Source organism: Tachyglossus aculeatus, chromosome 4, assembly GCF_015852505.1.
Source record: "Tachyglossus aculeatus isolate mTacAcu1 chromosome 4, mTacAcu1.pri, whole genome shotgun sequence".
In the NCBI taxonomy this organism is placed as follows: domain Eukaryota; kingdom Metazoa; phylum Chordata; class Mammalia; order Monotremata; family Tachyglossidae; genus Tachyglossus; species Tachyglossus aculeatus.
The window spans coordinates 84,032,149-84,055,585 of NC_052069.1; the positions used below are offsets into that span (position 1 = coordinate 84,032,149).

Below are 23,437 nucleotides of genomic sequence, written 5' to 3' on the forward strand. Positions count from 1 at the left end.
TCTGTATCTACTCCAGCACTCAGTACAGTGCTTGGCACAAAATAAGTGCTTAACAGGCTGTAAGCTTGTTGTGGGTAGGGAATGTGTCCATTTACTGTTATTTTGTACTCCCTGAAACACTTAGTACAGTGCTCTGCACATAGTAAGCGCTCAGTAAATATGATTGAATGAATGAGCTCTGGGCAAAGTGGGGAATTTGATTTGAAAGCAGTGCTATTTAGGTGGGATGAGGGGAGGCCCCGTCTTCCCTGCAGCAACTGGACAGGATGCCAGATGAGACTTACAGATCCTGGGCTATGTCCGCAATTACGTTATGATTTATCTCTGGATTTTTACATACTCAGGTCAGTCAAACTGGGGGAAACCTGATTATAGGTTTTAGACCTGTAATCTAAACCTAAACCTGATTTTAGACTGTGAGCCCACTGTTGGGTAGGGACTGTTTCTATATGTTGCCAATTTGTACTTCCCAAGCGCTTAGTACAGTGCTCTGCACATAGTAAGCGCTCAATAAATACGATTGATGATGATGATGATGATTAGAGTTGACAAAACTTAAGCGATAAATTTACTCTACGCCAATAATTTCTGGGAGTCAAGGACCTGGGTTCTAATCCTGGCTCTGCCACTTGTCTACTGTGTGACCTTGGGCAAGTCACTTAACTTCTCTGAGCCTCAGTTACCTCATCTGTAAAATGGGGATTAAGACTGTGAACCCCACATGGGACAACCTGATCACTTTGTATCCCCCCCAGCGCTTAGAACAGTGTTTTGCACATAGTAAGCACTTAACAAATGCCAACATTATTACTATTATTATTATTACTGTGTGACCCTGGGTAAACCATCTCTTTGTGTCTCAGTTTCCTCATATATAAGATGGGAATCAAATACACGTTCATTCATTCAATCATATTTATTGAGCACTTATTGTGTGCAAGCGCTTACTGTGTGCAAGCACTTGGGAAGTACAAATTGGCAATGTGTAGAGACGGTCCCTACCCAACACGGGCTCACAGTCTAGAAGTCTCCCTCTTATTTACCCTGTGAGTCTAATGAGGGACAGGGATTGAGTCAGACCTGATTATTTTGTTTCTACTCCAGCACTTAGTACCGTGTCTGGCACATAATAAGTGCTTAACAAATACCACAATTATTATTATTATTATTATTATATTAATGTTATTAACAGGAAAAGAACTGACAGGACCCTGTCCAGGATATTTCTCTCTCATCATCACCTCCATCACAGTGGGGGAAAGAAAAGGGAGAAACTGGGGTATTCACACCTGTTATAAATTGTGGCAGGTAAGCAGAAACGCCTGACCACTTGCTTTAAGGCACTCAATCAATTTTCTCCTTCCTACTTACCTATTCTCTATTCCCACTACACCCTGGCTCGTTCTCTTTGTTTCTCTTTCGCTAACCTATTCACTGGGGCTCACAGTCTTAATCCCCATTTTACAGATGAGGGAACTGAGGCACAGAGAAGTGTGCCCAGGGTGACATAGCAGACAAGCGGCAGAGCCAGAATTAGAACCCAGGACCTTCTGACTCCCAAGCCCATGCTCTATCCAGTAGGCCTTGCTGCTAGATGTCTCATAAAATGGAGTGACTGGGAACAAATTGGCAGATGAATTTAAAAGGCAGCAGCTGTAAAGCAAAAAGAATAATCCAGATTACAACTATAGGATAATGGCGCTAGAGCTATCACCGTGCCTCAGGAAAGGGATTCTGAAGCCATTACTGACTTTTCTTTTAAATCCCTGATACATTGACCAGCTGAAGCAAGACAGGCCAAAAAAATCCTGGCACTATGAGGAAGGGGATAGAAAGCTAAATAAAACCATGGAATACTACATGCAATCCACACTTCCCCACTCCTCAAGAACCTCCAGTGGTTGCCCACCTACTTCTGCATCAAACAGAAACGCTTCACCAACATCTTTAAAACACTCAATTTGCTCGCCACCTCCTACTACAGCCCAGCCCGCATGCTTTACTCCTTTAGTGCCAGTTTACTGACTGTGTCCCAATTTTCTCTATCTCACCGCTGAATCCTTTCCCACTTCCTCCCCTCTGGCCTGGAACTTCTTCCCCCTCCATATATGCTGGACCACCAGTCTCGCCACCTTCAAAGCCTTATTAAGGTCCCACCTCCTCCAAGAGGCCTTCCATGACTAAGCCCTCTTTCCCCTTTTGTGTCATCCATGCCCTGGATCTTTACCTTGGTATTCACCCCACCCTCAGTTCCACAGCACTTATGCACATACCTATACATTATATATCATAAATTATTTTACATTAATGTCTCTCTCCCCCCTCTAGAGCGTAAGCTCAAGTGCAGGGAACATGTCTACCAATGCTGTTGTATTGTGCTATGTTGTATTGTATTATGTTGTGTTATGTTGTGTTGAATTATGCTGTTGTGTTGCACTCTCCCGAGTGCTTAGTACAGTGTTCTGCACACAGTAAGTGCTCAATAAAAAGCACTGACTGATTGATTGATCCTGACTTTCCCATTTCAGGAAAGGCATGAACATAGTTGGAAACCCAGGTGCCAACTTTTTATGTTGACTTTGGGGCCACAAAGACAACCAGGGGCAAACCGCTCCTGACTCCAAAGCAAAAAGTTGGGGCCAGATCAGCAATAAACTTAATGAGCCTGCTGCTTCTTGCTTCTGGCTACAAAACCACTTAGGCACATGGAGGAGAAGGTCAGTTGCTACAAAGGTACAGCAGAAATCTCTAGGCATCGGAGAACAATCTTTTAGAATAACTTCCCAGAGAAACAACAATCGGTATTAAGTACATTTCATAAGGCTCCTTTTTCCCCCACTTCCCGAACATCAGCTATCCCGACTGGATTACTGCATCAGCCTCCTCTCTGATCTCCCATCCTCCTGTCTCTCCCCACCCACTTCAATCTATACTTCACGTTGCTGCCCGGATCATCTTTGTGCAGAAACGCTCTGGGCATGTTACTCCCCTCCTCAAAAATCTCCAGTGGCTGCCAGTCAACCTACGCATCTGGCAAAAACTCCTCATTCTCGGCTTCAAGGTTGTCCATCCCCTCGCCCCCTCCTACCTCACCTCTTTCTTTCCTTCTACAGCCCAGCCCGCACCCTCCGCTCCTTTGCTGCTAATCTGCTCACTGTGCTTCATTCTCGCCTGTCCCACCGTCGACCCCCAGCCCACGTCCTCCCCCTGGCCTGGAATGCCCTCCCTCCGCACATCCGCCAAGCTAGTTCTCTTCCTCCCTTCAAAGCCCTACTGAGAGCTCACCTCCTCCAGGAGGCCTGCCCAGACTGAGCCCCCTCCTCCCTCTCCCCCTCTTCTCCCTCCCCACCCCCCCCCGCCTTACCTCCTTCCCCTCCACACAGCACCTGTATATAAGTTTGTCCATATTTATTACTCTATTTATTTTACTTGTACATATTTACTATTCTATTTATTTTATTTCGTTAATATGTTTTGTTTTGTTGTCTGTCTCCCCTTTCTAGACTGTGAGCCTGTTGTTGGGTAGGGACCGTCTCTAGATGTTGCCAACTTGTACTTCCCAAGCGCTTAGTCCAGTGCCCTGCACACAATAAGCGCTCAATAAATACAACTGAATGAATGAATGAATGAAAACGTTTTTTCGGAAGATGCACTCATTTTTCCAGTACCTTGCTTGAAAAGTTAGATGATGCAAGAGATCGGGTTCAATATTTTGGAGTGATTTTTCTTGGCCTTTTCCCGGAATAATTTGTGTTTCGCTCAATCCCAGACTCCTTTTCTCCAAGTGTATGATAATGGGGTCTGGAAGATGGCTCCTCATGATAAAAAGAGGGCTGAACACAATCTATAAAAAACAAAAGGACAGAACACTATAATATTTGCTTTGTTGCAATATTCCAGCTGCTTGATGCTGAAGCAAGCCTATTATAAATCTTTGCTCCAGGTCACTCTGACCTTAATTTATTTCAGAACATGAAAGGTCAGAACCATATACAATTTTTAGGACCAGGAAAGCATTTACCATTCTTTGTTGCACTTGAGAACAGGGCTCCAAAGTCAAAACTGTGCACCAGACGTAAATAATGGATCCGTTTGAAGATGGCACCTGCATAGTCAAAGACAAAAAGATCCCATTAAATATACTTTTTTTTGGTTAATCATCCAACTCAACATTTTATTACTTAAAAAAAAGAAAACAAGGAGAAAATGGCATTCAGGAAGGAAAAAAATATAAGAAAATAGTTTAAACCGTGAGAAAAAACAAAATGGTAACTTTTCTTGTATTAGATACAGAGCAGATGGTGCCAGCTGACAGATTTTATGTTAGTTACGATGAGCATCACGCTAATAAACATGAGGGTCATCTCTTGTCACAGGGATCCAGCAGGGACTCTGTAAAAGGAATGGGTGACAAAATTGCATGCTGGAAGGAGGAAGAGTGGAAGTGCTTAGTGCCTGGTACACACAGTAAGCACTTAATAAATACCATTATTATTATTATTATTTTTGTTAAGGAGGGATGAAGATGGTGGTATTTGTTAAGCACTTACTATGTGCCAAGTACTGTTCTAAGCACTGAACAATAATGGTATTTGTTAAGTGCTATGTGCCACACACTGTTCTAAGCGCCAGGGTAGATACAAGGTCATCAGGTTGTTCATTCATTCAATCGTATTTATTGAGCACGTACTGTGTGCAGAGCACTGTACTAAGCGCTTGGGAAGTACAAATCGGCAACAAATGGAGACAGCCCCTACCCAATAACGGGCTCACAGTCCCACGTGGGGCTCACAGTCTTCATCCCCATTTTACAGATGAGGCACAGAGAAGTTAAGTGACTTGCCCAAGTCACACGGCAGACAAGTGGGGAGCCAGAATTAGAACCCACGACCTCTGACTCCCAAGTCCATGCTCTTGCCACTAGGCCAGGCTGCTCCAAGGAGGAGAGAAAGGGGAGAAAGGAAAAAAGAGACAGGAGAAAGGCAGGGAAGGAGGGAAAAGGGAAAGAGGGGAGGGAGATAGAAAGAAAGAGGATGAAGGAAAAAAGGAGGAAGAAGCAAATCAGTGGTATTTATTGAGTACTCACTGTGTTGCAGAGCATCATACTAAATGCCTGGGAGAGTGCACTGCAATGTAGTTGGTGGACATGATTCCTGCCTATAAAAAGCTTACAGTCTAGATAGGGAGACGGGCATTAAAATAAATTACAGATGGGGAAATGGGAGACTGTCAGGATATGTACAAAAGTCCTGTGTTGCTATGGATGGGGTGCTCAGTGGATATCAAGTGCTTAAAGGGCATAGATCCAAATGCACAGGAGACACAAAAGGGAAGTTGAACAGGGGAAATGAAAGCTTAGTCAGAGAAGAGAGACAGACAGTGGGCTTGGTGATAGAGGTCCCAGGAAATGGCCTGCAAGAAGTCTATCCAATTTCCACACCAGCAATAATAATAATAATTTTGGGATTTGTTGAGCGTTTACTATCTGCAAAGCACCGTTCTAAGAGCTGGGGAGGATACAAGGTGATCAGGTTGTCCCACGTGGGGCTCACAATCTTAATCTCCATTTTACAGATGAGGTAACTGAGGCCCATAGAAGTTAAGTGACTTGCCCAAAGTCACACAGCTGACATGCGGCAGAGCCGGGACTTGAACCCATGACCTCTGACTCCTAAGCCCGTGCTCTTTCCACTGAGCTACGCCGCTTCTCTACAGTACAGAATATAGGCATGTAGTGGAACAATACCATTTTTTCAAAGGGTATTTGTTGAGTGCTTATTATAATAATGATGGCATTTATTAAGCGCTTACTATGTGCAAAGCACTGCATGTGTGTGTTCTAAGAACTGGGGTAGATACAACTAATCAGGTTGGACGCAGTCTCTGTTCCGCCTGGGGTTCACCGTCTACTTAAGAGGGAGAACAAGTTTACAGTTGAGGAAACTGTCGCATGGAGAATTTAAGTGACTTGACCAAGGTCACACAGCAGGTAAGCGGCCCGTATTCTTTCCACTCGGCCATGCTGCTACATACGTTATTCCTATTTTCTTCATTTCCAAAGCTGGTGTTGACGGAACTAAAAGAATCACTGAAAATCACCTTATAACCAATCTCTGCACCACCCCAAAGATGTACTTCTGAAACAGTATGGCGTAGTGTTTCGAGCAAGGGCCTGGGAGTAAGAAGGTCATGGATTCTAATCCCGGTTCTGCCACTTGTCGGCTGTGGGGCCTTGGGGCAGTCCCTTCACTTCTCTGGGCCTCAGTTATCTCTGGAAAATGGGGATTGAGACTTTGAGCCCCATGTGGGACAGGGACTGTCCCTGCTACCAGCGGCCTCATCACCAATAATAATAATGTTGGCATTTGTTAAGCGCTTACTGTGTGCAAAGCACTGTTCTAAGTGCTTGGGGGGGATACAAAGTGATCAGGTTGTCCCACGTGGGGCTCACAGTCTTCATCCCCATTTTACAGATGAGGCAACTGAGGCTCAGAGAAGTGAAGTGACTTGCCCAAGGTCACACAGCAGACATGTGGCGGAGGTGGGATTCGAACCCATGACCTCTGACTCCAAAGCCCGGGCTCTTTCCACTGAGCCACGCTGCTTCTCTAAGAAGACCGCCATCATCGCCGTTGCCTCGCTTAGAGCAGTGGGTGTCAGAACGTGAAGTTGGGAGTCCATCTGTCCTCCCGCTCAGATGTCGTGCTCAGAGGTTACAAGATCAGGGATCAGGTTGTCCCATGGGGGGGGGCTCACAGTCTTAATCTCCATTTTACAGATGAGGTAACTGAGGCCCAGAGAAGTGAAGTGACTTGCCCAAAGTCACACAGCTGACAATCGGCAGAGCCGGAATTTGAACCTGTGACCCCTGACTCCAAAGCCCGTGCTCTTGCCACTGAGCCTACTGAGAGCTCACCTCCTCCAGGAGGCCTTCCCAGACTGAGCCCCATCCTTCCTCTCCCCCTCCCCATCCCCCCCACCTTACCTCCTTCCCCTCCCCACACCACCTGTATATATGTATATGTTTGTACGAATTTATTACTCTATTTTGTTTGTACATATTCTATTTTGTTAATATTTTTTGTTTTGTGGTCTGTCTCCCCCTTCTAGACTGTGAGCCCTTTCTTGGGTAGGGACCGTCTCTAGATGTTGCCAACTTGTACTTCCCAAGCGCTTAGTCCAGTGCTCTGCACACAGTAAGCGCTCAATAAATATGATTGAATGAATTGAATGAATGTCACTGGCAGCCACCCTCTCCCCTTCTCCTCCTCCACGCCCACACCTGGGTCTACCCAGCCTTCCTAATTAGAAAAATGACTTTGGCAAAAACATTAGAGGGTCAATAACTTAGCGTGGCTCAGTGGAAAGAGCCCGGGCTTTGGAATCAGAGGTCATGGGTTCAAATCCCAACTCCGCCACATGTCAGATGTGTGATTTTTGGGTGAGCTACTTCACTTCTCTGTGCCTCAGTTACCTCATCTGTAAAATGGGGATCAAGACTGTGAGCCCCTCATGGGACAACCTGATTATCTTGTATCTACCCCAGCGCTTAGAACAGTGCATGGCAACAGTAAGCGCTTAACAAACGCCATTATTATTATTATCATTATTACCAGTCATAAAAATTGTTCTCAGCGGTTGGGAAACCCAACAGGTAGCAGTCCCTTTCATATTCACTCATTCCTTCATTCAATTCATTCATTCATTCATTCAATCATATTTATGGAGCGCTTACTGTATGCAGAGCACTGTACTAAGTGCTTGGGAAGGACAAATTCAATCATATTTATTTGGCATTTAGACTGTGACTTTTAGACTTTTAGACTGTGAGCCCACTGTTGGGTAGGGACTGTCTCTATATGTTGCCAACTTGTACTTCCCAAGCGCTTAGTACAGTGCTCTGCACACAGTAAGTGCTCAATAAATACAATTGATTGATTTACTGTGCGCACTGAATTAAGCACTTGGGAGAGTACATTAATCTAAATAAATCACATACTATTATAATAACAATAATGATGGCATTTATTAAGCGCTTACTATGTGCAAAGCACTGTACTAAGCACTGGGGAGGTTACAAGGTGATGTTATGCTATGGTTATGTTAGGTTACGTTATATTAGGTTATGTTAGGTTAGGTTATAACAAGGTTATGTTGCCAATTTGTACTTCCCAAGCGCTTAGTACAGTGCTCTGCACATAGTAAGCGCTCAATAAATACGACTGATTGATTGATTGATCAGGTTGTCCCATGGGGGGCCTCACAGTCTTAATCCCCATTTTACAGATGAGGTAACTGAGGCCCAGAGAAGCAAAGTGACTTGCCCAAAGTCACACAGCTGACAATGGGTGGAGCCGGGATTTGAACCCATGACCTCTGACTCCAGAGCCCGAGCTCTTTCCACTGAGCCACGCTGCTCCCCTTCTCCCGGCGGGGAGTATTAGCTTTAAAAATCACCTCATTCCAATCAACCGATGGTACTTAATGAGCGCTCAGTAGGTGCAGAGCACTAGAATAAGCGTTTGAGAGAGTATAATGCGACCGAGTCGGACCCTGGAAAAAAAAAAGGATTTATTCTCCTACCTGAATGACTATGCTATATTCGGTGGTTTGAGCCTTGAGGCACACGTCCCGTGACCAGTCTTCATCTCCTTCGGCCTTCACACACAACTCGGTGAGCTCGCTGTTTTCTAGGATGTAGGACGGCAATTTCTGGTTGGCCGGGAGGCAGTCCAAATGCTCGCGAATGACAGCTTGCCCGTCCTGACCCACGTACTGCTGCACCACTTTCAGTTCAATGCTCTGGGACAAGAAGCTGCAGATGATCTGCCTTCCGCCGAAAAGAATCTGAAATGCAGAATCAAGCTGACGTGAAACCAAGTTCGAGACCGAAAATCCCACCTGACGTTACACGCTAATTGATTGGAATTGTCTTTCTAGAAGCTCTTTCTGGGACTCCTTCCGAATCATTTTTTTCTTTTTCACGGCATTTGTTCGGCGCTTACTATGTACACCGTTCTAAGCACTGGGGTAGGTACACGTTAATTAGGTTGGACACAGTCCCTGACCCACATGGGCCCTCAGCTTAGGCAGAAGGGAAAACAGGTATTTAATCCCCATTTTACAGTTAAGGAAACTGGGGCACAGAGGACTTGATTGACTTGCCCGAGGTCATACTGTCTCTATATGTCGCCAACTTGTACTTCCCAAGCGCTTAGTACAATGCTCTGCACACGGTAAGCGCTCAATAAATACGACTGATTGATTGATTGATATAGCAAGCAATTAGCTGAGCCAAGATTAATAATGATGGTATTCCTCCCAGGCCCATATTCTTTTAGACTGTGAGCCCACTGTTGGGTAGGGACTGTCTCTATATGTTGCCAATTTGTACTTCCCAAGCGCTTAGTACAGTGCTCTGCACATAGTAAGCGCTCAATAAATACGATTGATGATGATGATGATTCTTTCCACTAGGCCACGCTCCTTTTCGGAATATAGCTGCCAGAAAAGCAAATGACTGAATCAATCAATTGTATTTATTGAGCGCTTACTGTGTACAGAGCACTGTACTAAGCACTTGGGAGAGTGCACTAAAACACAGTTGGCAGACACATTCCCTGGTTCCTCAAGGAATAAATTTCACAACCCCTTTCGGAGTAATATTTGAAAGGAGAAAATGATACTAAGGGGTCTTGGTTTCAAAGCCGGAGGAAAGGGGGGGGAGTCCTGAAGCTCCTGGCCAGGAAATAGGTGGTGGCTATCCCATCCACAGCCGCGTCCAGGATGCAGGCCACCCTGTTAGGTCAGGCCAGGGTGAAATGGTGTCAATTAATCGAAAGCATTTCTTGAAAGCCAAACGATGATCAGGCATTGTACTGAGCACTCCTGGGAGAACACCAGACTGTTGTACAGTCCTCTAGCCTGAAAGCTCACTGCGGGAGGGAATGTACCTGTTTATTGTTATATTGTTATACAGAAGCAGTGGAAAGAGCCCGGGCTTTGGAGTCAGAGGTCATGGGTTCAAATCCCGGCTCCGCTACTTGTCAGCTGTGTGACTTTGGGCAAGTCGCTTCACTTCTCTGTGCCTCAGTTCCCTAATCTGTAAAATGGGGGTGAATCAATCAATCAATCAATCGTATTTATTGAGCGCTTACTGTGTGCAGAGCACTGTACTAAGCGCTTGGGAAGTACAAGTTGACAACATATAGAGACAGTCCCTACCCAACAGTGGGCTCACAGTCTAAAAGGGGGAGACAGAGAACAAAACCAAACATACTAACAAAATAAAATAAATAGAATAGATATGGATAAGTAAAATAAATAATAGAGTAATAACTATGTACAAACATATATACACATGAAGACTGTGAAGACTGTGAGCCACACGTGGGACAACCTCATCACCTTGCAACCTCCCCAGCGCTTAGAACAGTGCTTTGCACACAGTAAGCACTTGATAAATGCCATTATTATTATTATTATATTGTGCTCTTCCAAGCACTTAGTATGGTGCTCTGCACACAGTAAGTGCTCAATAAATCCACCTGTCTGGCTGCAACAGTAGCAAGGCACATGGTCGCTGTCCTCCAGGAGCTTCCCATTTAACGGGGGAGAGACACAAAATTATTGAAAAGAGTGAAAGCAGGAGGAAAAATTAATCAACCAGGCAACAGCATTTACTGAGAGCTTACTGTGTGCAGAGCACTGTACTAAGTGCTTGGAAGAATACAATACAACAGAGTGGGTAGACATTTTCCTCCCCACAACAAGCTAGAACATAGCAGGAAGTACAATACATATTTCTGGATGAAATATCTGAATAAATAACTCAATGTACAAATAAATACATTATATATATATAGGTATATAGGTGTATATATATATATATATATATATATATATATATATATACACCTAGGATAGAGGATAGAAATAAAATACATACATGCTAAGGGGTGGGTGTTGTGTTGATGAAACTGGGATGCTTTGAATTAATAGGGGAATGTTTCCTGGAGGAGGTGGGATTTTAGAAAAGTTTGAAGATGGGGGGATCTGTGGTCTGGTGGATTTGTTGGGAGAGGGGAACAGGATGAGAGAGGCAGTGTGGCCTAATGTGGCCTGGGTTCTAATCTTAGGTTCTCCACTTGTCTGCTGTGTGGCCTTGGGCAAGCCACTTAACTTCTCTGGGCCTCAGCTGCCTCATCTGTAAAATGGGGATTAAGACTTTGAGCCTTACATGGGACTTGGACTGTGTCCAACCTGACTAGTCTGTATGTACCGCAGCTCTTAGCACAGAACTTGGTACATAGTAAGCACTTAATAAGCACCATTTTTTTAAAAAAAAAAAACAACCCAGCAGGATGGCTGGGCGGGTTCAGTGTGAAGTCTGTCGTTAAGTGAGATGGCAGCATGAAGAGGAGGCTGCCACAAATGGGAACCCAAACACCCTCCACTTCTTAGGTAGTGTTTGCCGAGGTTTCCTCTTCTAAGGCATCCCTTTTCCCTCTGCTTCCCCTTGGCCAGACAAGGCTTCTCCCCTACTCAGAGAGAAGAAGGTGCTGGAATATCCCCCTTTCTCTCTGCTTCCCCTTAGACCGACAATGCTTCTCCCCAACTAAGGAGAGAGGGCCGATTCATTCATTCAATCGTATTTATTGAGCGCTTACTGTGTGCAGAGCACTGTACTAAGCGCTTGGGAAGCACAAGTTGGCAACATATAGAGACGGTCCCTACCCAACAGTGGGCTCACAGATGCTAGAGCACCTTCTTTCTGCTGCTCCCCGTTGGCCTGATAACACTTCTCCCCAACTCCGGTTGAGAGGGAAGGTGCATACTACAAGAGGATCTCTAGGCTACTCATTCAATCAATCATATTTACTGAGGGCTTACTGTGCGCAGAGTACAGTGCTAAGCACTTGGGAGAACACAATATAACAATAAGCAGACACATTTTCTCCACACAATGAGCTTCCAGTCTAGAGGTGTACACTGACATCAATATAAATAAATATACTGCAGATATCCAACCCAGGGCCTTCACCACCGTGGACCTGATTCTGATAAATTCATGGGGCAAATTATTTCTGCAGGTTCAATGTGGAGGGCTTCTTCCCCTGCAGATCATAAATAAAATATGAACTTTAAGAAAGTTCTAGGAAAGTAATGCTGTAGAAGAGCCAACATACAATTCAGGAATAAAGTTCAGAGAGCTTCAAGACCAGGCTGTACTTCTGTTCTTACTCTAGATAGGCCGAGACATATGTTCAGTGCCATGTCTTCTGAAGTCTTTGGGCCCCAAAGTATTAAGAACAGCAACCACAGGATCATGGTTACCATTCAGGCCTCGCTTTGTCTAAGGGGACATTCTCTTTTGTGGGTTTTTATCGCTTCACTTTCTAGTGAAAACTCTGTCATGTTGGCTTTCAAAATTGAAAGCCAAGCTTTGTAACCGGCCGCGGAGATTTGGCTTCTTTAAAGCAAAAATCCAAAACGGCCATCCTGAGCTTGCTGGTGGTATTTTCGGGACTCCTCGACTGCAAGGTTCAGTGGGAGGTTTAATTTTGCTTTTCTTCAAAGGGCCAGCACTTCTAATACCTTTATTTGCTAAGGGCTGAATAGAATTTCAGGATTCATTTACCAGTTCAAGATGGATCCTTGACGTACTTTAATGTAGGGTTTTTTCCTAATATACATGTCTGGGTTGGCAATGTTATTTCTCCTAGGCGCTCACTCTTCTATTAGTTTCCTCAATAGGTTTTGGAGGGCTTCAAAGGTCAGCCCAAAGGGTACATTAAAGAGCAGCTCCATACTCCCAAGAATATTATTTATTTATACATATTTGTTCTATTTATTTTATTTTGTTAATATGTCTTGTTTTGTTGTCTGTCTCCCCCTTCTAGACTGTGAGCCCGCTGTTGGGTAGGGACCATCTCTATAGGTTGCCAACCTGTACTTCCCAAGCGCTTAGTACAGTGCTCTGCACACAGTAAGCGCTCAATAAATGCGATTGAATGAATGAATGAATTCTAGTCTTGCCAAGATTAAATGATCTCATCTGAATACTAATATGGGAATGAGTATGTCTGCAAGTGCAATACAGGCGGTATCTCTGAAAAGGCCCAGGCTATCAATATTTACATTTGGGTAAGATTGTGTGGGCCCAGGTTTCTTTGAAGGCCAAAGAGGCTCTGACATTTTATACTTATACATTTGTTATTTAATAATAATTATGATATTTGTTAAGCACTTATTATGGGCCAGCCACTGTACTAAGTGTTGGGATGGATACAAGCAAATTGAGCTGGACACAGTCCCTATCCCATGTGGGGCTCACATTTTATAGATGAGGTAACTGAGGACCAGAGAATAATAATAATAATGATGATGGTATTTGTTAAGCTCTTACTGTGTTCCAAGCACTGTTCTAAGAAATGGGGTAGATACAAGGCAATCTGGTAGCCCCATTTGGGGCTCACAGTCTTAATCCCCATTTTACAGATGAGGTAACTGAGGCACAGAGAAGTTAAGTGACCTGCCCAAAGTCACACAGCTGACAAGTGGTAGAGTCAGGATTAGAACCCACAACCTCTGACTCCCAAGCCCCTGCTCTTTCCACTAAGCCACATCGCTTCTCACATAATTATGGTATTTCTTAAGTGCTTACTATGTGCCAAGCACTGTTCTAAGCACTGGGATAGACATAAGGGAATAATAATAATGGCTTTAAGCGCTTACTATGTGCAAAGCACTGTTCTAAGCGCTAGGGTGGATACGAAGAGATCAGGTTGTCCCACATGGGGCTCACTGTCTTAATCCCCACTTTACAGATGAGGTAACTGAGGCACAGAGAAGTGAAGTAACTTGCCCAAAGTCACACAGCTGACAAGCGGCGGAGCTGGAAGATCATGCGCTGGAAGATAAGTATGCTACTTTTGGTTTTGTGGTCTGCAGGTGGAAGTCTGGCTGTTCAAACTGGCATGATGCAGCATGGCTCAGTGGAAAGAGCCCGGGCTGGGGAATCAGAGGTCACGGGTTCTAATCCCGGCTCCGCCACTTGTCAGCTGTGTGACTTTGGTTAAGTCTCTTAACTTCTCTGTGCCTCAGTTACCTCATCTGTAAAATGGGGATGAAGACTGAGCCCCAAGTGGGACAACCTGATCACCTTGTGGCCTCCCCAGAGCTTAGAACAGTGCTTTGCACATAATAAACGCACAAATGCCATCATCATTATTATTAATAAATGTCATTATTATTATTATGATGATGCCCAAGAGCCTTTTGCATGCTGAGTACAACAATGGAAAGTTGGAGCCAGCAAAAATAAGAGCAACATGGTGCCCAATACGAAGAATTGAGTGACTGTTTTGAAGCAGAGGTTAAAGGAGGATCTTTAGATCAATCAGTACAAAATAACAATCAACAATTGTGGTATTTGTTAAGCACTTGCTATGTGCTAAGCACTGTACTACCAGGGTACATACAAATACATCAGATCCCACATGAGGCTCACAGTCTAGAGAAGCAGCGTGGCTCAGTAGAAAGAGCCCAGGCTTGGGAGTCAGAGGTCGTGGGTTCTAATCCTGACCCCGCCACTTGTCTGCTGTGTGACCTTGGGCAAGTCACTTCATTTCTCTGTGCCTCAGTTCCCTTATCTGTAAAATGGGGATGAAGACTGTGGGCCCCATGTAGGAAAACCTGATTACCTCGTATCTACCCCCATTGCTGAGAGCAGTGCTTGGCACATAGTAAGCTCTTAACAAAAGTCCCACCATTATTCAGCGCTTGGAACAGTGCTTGGCACATAGTAAGCGCTTAATAAATACCATCATTAAGTAGGAGGGAGAGCAGTACTGAATCCCCATTTTGCAGGTCAGGGAACTGGGGCACAGAGAAGGCAAGTGACTTGCCCAAAGGCACACAGCAGACAGGTGGTGGAGCTGAGATAATAATAATAATGACGGCATTTGTTAAGCACTTACTATGTGCAAAGCACTGTTCTAAGCACTGGGGGGGGATACAAGGTGATCAGGTTGTCCCACGGGGGGCTCACAGTCTTAATCCCAATTTTACAGATGAGGTCACTAAGGCTCAGAGAAGTTAAGTGACTTGCCCAAGGTCACACAGCTGACATGCAGTGGAGCCGGGATTTGAACCCATGACCTTTGACTCCAAAGCCCGGGCTCTTTCCACTGAGCCGCGCTGCTTCTCTTGGGATCAGAACCCAAGTCCTCACCCTCAGGCCAGTGCTCTTTCCATTAGGCCTCGCTGCTTCTCATGGTATTTACTGGGTGTTTCTGTGTGTATGGCACTGTACTAAGCGCTTGGGAGAGTAAAATAATGATAATTAATAATCATGGTATTTGTTACATGCTTACTATGTGCCAGGCACTGTACTAAGTGCTGGGGTGGATACAAGCATATCGGGTTGGACACAGTCCCTGTCCCACATAGGGTCACAGTCTCAATCCCGATTTTACAGATGAGGTAGCTGAGGCCTAGAGAAGTGAAGTCCTAGGTCACAGGAGACAAATGGCGGTGCCAGAATTAGAACCCATGACCATCAGGCTCCCAGGCCCATACTCTATCCATTAGGCCACGCTGCTTCTCAAGTGTTGGGAGATGCAATCTCTTGCTTAAAGGGAAACAAGTCTGGCACTTGGGATAAGAAACGCAACAGGGAGGAAAGGGATCATTCACAGACACAAGATATGGCAGGTACTGTCAGTCATGCATTGGTCTGGTCAGCCACCCTCCCAAACACCTGAAAATCGGAAAACCACGACTATCGTCTCTGAACCCAAGGGACTGCTGAACACGGGGAAATGTCATCTTCATTCAAAAATGGCACCAGGGATTGGCAAATTTACCCAAGGGTGCAAGTGTGACTGAAAAGCCGCCGGGAGATTGACTCTCCAGACTATACCACCCAGGCCCAAAGACCGTAACTCCATACTATCCGACAGTCTTCCCGTACTATGTGGTGGATTTCTCGATTCAATTTCCTATTTTTCTCCTGGCTTTGCTGATGGGCAATAAGTAATCCTTTCTTCTCCCCTAATCCAGTTCACTACTTATAAAGTGTTTCTGCGATGAGCAGCTCTAGAAAGATGGTTCCAACGTGGGGAGATGTATAATTGATATATTTATACATTTAATTTTAATGCATTTATTTATATCTAATAATTTAAATATCAATCAATCAATCGTATTTATTGAGCGCTTACTGTGTGCAGAACACTGTACTAAGCGCTTGGGAAGTACAAGTTGGCAACATATAGAGACAGTCCCTACCCAACAGTGGGCTCATATATTTATATAATATTAATATTATAATTTATTTATATTAGTGGCTGTCTCCCCCTTCCATACTCGACTCTACTGCCCAGATCATTTTCCTTCAAAAACGTTTGGACCACATTTCCCCACTCCTCCTCAAGAAACTCCAGTGGTTGCCCATCCACCTCCACATCACTTATTACTTATTTATTTATTTACTTATTTACTCCATTTTACTTGTACATATTTACTATTCTATTCATTTTAGTTTGTTAATATGTTTTGTTTTGTTGTCTGTCTCCCCCTTCTAGACTGTGAGCCCACTGTTGGGTAGGGACCGTCTCTGTATGTTGCCAACTTGTATTTCCCAAGCGCTTAGTCCAGTGCTCTGCACACAGTAAGTGCTCAATAAATATGATTGATTGAATGAATGAATGAACATCAAATAAAAACTCCTCACCATTTGGCTTTACAGTACTCAGTACTCAGTACACAGTACCTTGCCCCCTGTTTCCTCACCTTGCTACTCTCCAACTACAACCCATCCTGGACACTTCACTCCTCTAATGCTAACCTTCTCACTGTGCATCCATCTCATCTATCTCACAGCCGCCATCTCGCTCTCCCTCCTCATATCATCATCATCATCATCAATCGTATTTATTGAGCGCTTACTATGTGCAGAGCACTGTACTAAGCACTTGGGAAGTACAAATTGGCAACATATAGAGACAGTCCCTACCCAAACAGTGGGCTCACAGTCTAAAATGGGGAGATCAGACTTTCCCCTACTTCAAAGCTTTACTCAAGGCACATCTCCACCAAGAAGCCTTCCCTGCCTAAGCCCTCCTCTCCTTGTACTCCCTTCTGCATTGCCCTAACTTGTTCCCTTCATTCATCCTCCCTTCCATTCCCACAGCACATTACCTATGTATCTGTAATTTATTTATTTATGTATACTAATATCTGTGTCCCACTGTAGACTGTGAGCTGGCTGTGGGCAGGGACTGTGTCTGTTGTTGCATTGTACTCTCCCAAGCACTTAGTACAGTGTTTTGCACACAGTCAGCACTCAATAAATATTACTGAATGAGTATACACTGAAACTGTTCACGGCACATCGAATTATTGACTGTGCAGCCAATATATTTGTCAGGTTTTAACATTTCCTATTTTTTCCCATCAACTTTTTTTTAGGTGCATTCAACTTAAAAAATGTACTTAAAAAAATTTCACTTTATTAGAAGAGAGGGTATTGGGCATTATTTCCTTTAAATTATTATAACTTCAAAAAAAGCCCAAGGAAGCTTTATAAAATGCGTAAAAGTATGTGCCGAAGGCTGACATTATCAGTCGGAGTGATTTTCTTACTGCACTTATTAAAATTGTCCTGAAAAAGGGTTCCTGGACAGCCACACCTCTAAGAGTAAGGTGCGAGAGGCATAACGCTTTCATGTGGCTAGATTTCACATCATTTTGAGAAAATCATTCTTTAAATTTGTTAATCATGTCTCGATTACCCAGGTTTCCAGTTATTCTTTGCTGCTCCCACAGGCCTAGGCCTTTTATGTCATTGCACAGCTCATTAGCACCTCTTTCAGAAAGCTAGGTGACACGGTGAAGAGGTGAAAGTCAAATCAGTAAATTCTGATGCTCATTCCTAGCTCTAGTAAAGGAAGTGGGGACAAGGTTGAAGCTATCATCATTATCTTTAGCAAGACCTTAACGGTCATGTCTGAATGGGATAAAACCTACAGCAGGTCCCCCCGGCCCTCCCAATACCCACCCCACCCCCCAAACACCCCCCAAAAAGACCCCATCCTGAACACAGATGTTTCTTTGGAGCGCATACATATCCCGCTATGTTTTCACTTAAACCAAAAAAGGGGAATGTAAAACTGTTCATGTTGTAATAAGTCTGCATTGACTCAGAAACAGGGCATACAAAGGTGAATTTTTCCTTTCGGGATCATGTTCTTTTCTGGGGCTTCGGGGTTATCCGGGAAGCTGTCTGATTGGCATTGTATTCTTTCTTTCTTTCTTTCTTTGCTTAGTACAGTGCTCTGCACATAGTAAGCGCTCAATAAATACGATTGATTGATTGATTCTTTCTTTCTTTCTCTCTCTCTCTCTCTCTCTCTCTCTCTCCTTGTTAAGTGCTTACTACATTGTCAAGCACTGTTCTAAGCAATGGGGTAGATACGGATCAATCAGTACTTGTCCCACAGGAAGTTCACAGTTTTAATCAGAGGGACTTTTAGACTGTGAGCCCACTGTTGGGTAGGGACCGTCTCTATATGTTGCCAACTTGTACTTCCCAAGCGCTTAGTACAGTGCTCTGCACACAGTAAGCACTCAATAAATACAATTGATTGATTGTTTAAGCCCACTAGACTGTGAGCCCGCTGTTGGGTAGGGACTGTCTCTATATGTTGCCAACTTGGACTTCTCAAGCGCTTAGTACAGTGTCCTGCACACAGTAAGCGCTCAATAAATACGACTGAATGAATGAATGAAAGGGAGGAAGGTTGAAACCCCATTTTGCGTAAGGAAACCGAGGCACAGAGAAGTGAAGTGATTTGCCCAAGGTCACACAGCAGACAAGTGGTGGAGCCGGGATTAGAACCCAGGTCCTCTGACTCCCAGGCCTATGGTCCTTCCTCTAGGCCACGTTGCTTCTTCCAGGTCTTCATCTCCCTCGTATGTTTTCTCTGCATTGATAATATTATTATTATTAATATATTATTATTATTAATATATATTATATAATATTATTATTATTAATGATGGCATTTGTTAAGCGCTTACTATGTGAAGAGCACTGTTCTAAGCGCTGGTGGGTATACAAGGTGATCATGTTGTCCCACGGGGGGCTCCCAGTCTTAATCCCCATTTTACAGATGAGGTCACTGAGGCTCAGAGAAGTTAAGTGACTTGCCCAAGGTCACACAGCAGATGTGGTGGAGGCGGGATTCGAACCCATGACCTCTGACTCCAAAGCCCGTGCTCTTTCCACTGAGCCACGCTGCTTCTCTGTAATGAAATTCTCCCGTTGTAGTCGACACCCAAAGGGCAGAGCCGCATTGGTTAATGCTGCCGCTCCCTCTCTTGACCTTGGGCGCAGATGACGTCGTGTGCTGGGCTGCAAAATGGCATCATTATGATGCCACCAGCCAGAGTGATGGCAGAGATGGAAGGGGTCTCTGGGAGGCTTGGCTGGTCTTTTGTTTAGGGGGAATAAGGAGCGTTTCAGTCAGTCAGTGAGTCAACCGTATTTCCTAAGCGCTTATTATGTGCAGAGCACTGTACTAAGTGCTTGGAAGATTACAATATAACAGACACATTTCCTGCTCACTACAAGCTTACAGTCTTAAGGACTGTTTTCTGATGTGTGTCTCCTCCCCGCTTCCTTCTCCACTCTTTCCCAGGGGCTTTTTCTTCCAAAGTTGGCTGTGGGGCATCGGGGTGTGGGGAGGAAGAGGGCTAGTGGGCATGTCCCTCTTCCCCTCAATCATAGTGACACCCTGCAGCAAAGCAGCACCCCACTGAGTAAACATGTCACGGTCACCTTTGCTCCCCAGAAATTTCCGACTTTCCATTTAATCTTTTCCCCAAACTGTCTTAAACCCAAACCAACCTCCTCCCCTTTCTATTCACTGTTGGCTTAATACTAATGATGGCATTTAAGCACTTACTATGTGCCAAGCACTGTTCTAAGCACTGGGGTAGATACAAGGTAAGTAGGCTGTCCCATGTGTGGCTCACAGTCTTAATCCCCATTTTACAGATGAGGTAACTGATGCCCAGAGAAGTTAAGTGGCTTGCCCAAGGTTAATTCATTCATTCATTCAATCGTATTTATTGAGCGCTTACTGTGTGCAGAGCACTAGAGTAAGCACTTAGGAAGCACAAGTTGGCAACATATAGAGACGGTCCCTACCCAACAGCGGGTTCACAGTCTAGAAGGGGGAGACAGACAACAGAACAAAACATATTAACAAAATAAAATAAATAGAATAGTAAGTATGGACAAGTAAAATAAATACAGTAATATGTACAAACATATATACATGTATACAGGTGCTGTGGGGAGGGGAAGGAGGTAAGGTGGGAGGGATGGGGAGGGGGAGGAGGAGGAGAGGAAGGAGGGGGCTCAGTCTGGGAAGGTTAATGACTTCCCCAATGGAGAACTCAAGATTCCTCGTCTGGGTGGGTCATATTTGGTTTGTTTGTTTTTTTATTGTATTTATCAAGCTTTTACAATGTGCCAGGCAATGTACTAAGCACTGGGGTAGATATAAACTAAGCAGGTTGGACACGGTCCATGTCCCATATGGGGCTCACGGTCCTAATGCCCATTTTACAGGTGAGGTAACTCAGGCACTGAGCAGTTAATGACTTGCTCAAGGTCACATAACAGACAAGTGGTGGAACTGGGACTAGAACCCCAGGCCCTTCTCGCTCCCATGTTCGTGCTCTACCTAGTAAGTCATGCTGCTTCTCGCTAATAATAATTATGGTACTTATTAAGTGCTTACTACGTGCCAAGCACTGTTGTAAGTTCTAGGGCAGATACAAGTTAATCAGGTTGGACATGGTCCCTGTCCCATATGGAGTGCACACGCTTAATCCCTATTTTACAGATAACTGAGGCCCAGTTAAGTGACTTACCTAAGGTCACTCAGCCGACAAGTGGCAGAGCTGGGAATAGAAGTGAGGTCCTCCTGACTCCCAAATCCATACTCTATCCATTAGGCAATGCTGCTACTCATATGAGAGCTGAGAGTGGGCCAAGGTGGAGGTTGAGGCTGAATGGATGGCGAAGGATCAACCCTCGCTTGTCCTGGGGTGAACTCCAGGGTGTTCAAACTTCTCTCTCCCGCTGCCCATTCCCCACAATTGAAAGTGTTCCCTTTAATAGCCAGCCATGCTGGGACAGCTGCTTTGCGGCAGTGGTTTTAGGAAGAACACCAGGTTCACAGTATCCCAATTTGTGGCAGTTCGGTGAGGTCTGGAGGAGGTGCTACTTTTGGGGTCAGCCAATGGCACTCCCTCAAACTCTTGGGCGGTCTGGGAGTCCTTCTGATTCCTTCAAATTCCGGCTCTGCCACTTGTCTGTGGCTGTGTGATCTTGGGCAAGTCACTTAACTTTTCTGTGCCTCAATTACCTCATGTGTAAAATGGGGATTAAGACTGTGAACTCCATGTGGGACATGGACTGTGTCCAATCTGATTATCTTGTATCTACCCCGGTGCTTAGTAAAATGCCTGGCACGCAGGAAGTTCTCTGTCTCCCCCTTTTAGACTGTGAGCCCACTGTTGGGTAGGGACTGTCTCTATATGTTGCCAATTTGTACTTCCCAAGTGCTTAGTACAGTGCTCTGCACATAGTAAGCGCTCAATAAATACGATTGATGATGATGATGATGATGAAGTGCTTAACGAATACCATAAAAAAACCCCAAAACCCAGGTTAGTCTCTGCCAAAGGGCAGGGTTTCTCAAACTGAGATGATTCTCCCCCTTTTAGACTGTGAGCCCACTGTTGGGTAGGGACTGCCTCTATATGTTGCCAAATTGTACTTCCCAAGCGCTTAGTACAGTGCTCTGCACACAGGAAGCGCTCAATATGATTGATTGATTGATTGATTCTGATTTAGCTCAGAACCCCAAGCAGGAGCCTAGAAAGGTGTAATTTCTTCTTTTTTTAATATGCTTTTTAATGTGGATCTTTTTAGAAATCCAAATGGCCATAAGAAGTGGTTCCTCATTTCAATTTTCTCTTTCCCCTTTCCAGTAGGGGAGAGGTGGGGACAGTCCAACCCAAGTAGGTTGTGACACAGATATGCAATGCTTTGGCAGGACAAAGAAACTGGCCTTAGAGATCTGAGGGGAAGCCTTTCATTCGGCCAAGTAGTGCCACTATAACAATGTGGGTGAAATCGGGGGCTAGTATATGTACATGTAAAAACATGTATATGTACATGTATATGTTTTCAGAAACTCTCACCGTGACTGTAAGCTCATTATGGGCAGGGACCATGTCTGTTCATTCTGTTGTACTGTACTCTCCCAAGCACTTAGTACAGTGCTCTGCAAGCATTCAATAAATACCAGTGATTGACTGATTGACTGCAGACAACTGGCTTGGAATCAAGCATGAGATTTACCTCATGAATATACTGCAACCTCAGAGTAATTTTAGACTAGAAAATATTCTCTTCAAATAATCCATTGGCCTTGGGCCATTTGTAGCTGTTGACTACCCAGAGAGTACATATAGAAAGTATATAATAATAACTATTATTATTATTATGGAATTTGTTAAGTGCTTACTATGTGCCAGGTAAAAAAAATGGCATTTATTAAGCGCTTAGTATATGCGGAGCACTGTTCTAAGCGCTGGGGAGGTTACAAGGTGATCAGGTTGTCCCACAGGGGGCTCACGTCTTAATCCCCATTTTACAGATGAGGGAACTGAGGCCCAGAGAAGTGACTTGCCCAAAGTCACACAGCTGACAACTGGCGGAGCTGGGATTTGAACCCATGACCTCTGACCCCAAAGCCCGTGCTCTTTCCATTGAGCCATGTTGCTTCTCTTAGGTAGTGTATTAAGCACTGTGGTAGATAAAAGCAAATCAGGTTGGACAGAGCCCATGTCCCACATGGGGCTCACAGTCTTAATCCCCATTTTACGGGTGAGGTAACTTAGATACAGGGAAGTTAAGTGACCTACCCAGGGCCACAAAGCAGATAAGTGGCAGAGCCGGGATTAGAACCTACTACTTTCTGACTCTCAAGTCCAGGGTCTATCCACTACGCCAAGCTGCTTCTCGTGGCACGACTGGTGCTGTAACCAATGGCTGGCATGAAATTTGGGATCACCTGAATTTTTCAGGTTCTTGGGTTATAATAATAATAATAATGATGGCATTTATAAATCGCTTACTATGTGTTAAGCACTGTTCTAAGCGCTGGGGAGGTTAAAAGGTGATCAGGTTGTCCCACAGGGCGCTCACAGTCTTAATCCCCATTTTACAGATGAGGTAACTGAGGCACAGAGAAGTGACTTGCCCAAAGTCACACAGCTGACAAGTGGCAGAGCTGGGATTTGAACCCCTGACCTCTGATTCCAAGGCTCGTGCTCTTTCCACTGAGCT

At 44.6% G+C, this 23,437-nt stretch overlaps 1 protein-coding gene across 2 annotated transcripts in view; it reads right to left on the bottom strand.

Moving 5' to 3' along the window:
- VPS13B (vacuolar protein sorting 13 homolog B) overlaps positions 1-23,437 on the bottom strand; it is a 1,018,523-nt gene that overhangs the window by 65,369 nt on the left and 929,717 nt on the right. For both annotated transcript variants that reach the window (XM_038744561.1, XM_038744562.1), the window contains exons 44-46: positions 8,584-8,847; positions 4,022-4,105; positions 3,669-3,844 (exon numbers count right to left, since the gene is read on the bottom strand). In XM_038744561.1, coding sequence (XP_038600489.1) covers positions 3,669-3,844; positions 4,022-4,105; positions 8,584-8,847 — 524 coding nt within the window. The remainder of the gene's footprint in view (positions 1-3,668; positions 3,845-4,021; positions 4,106-8,583; positions 8,848-23,437) is intronic.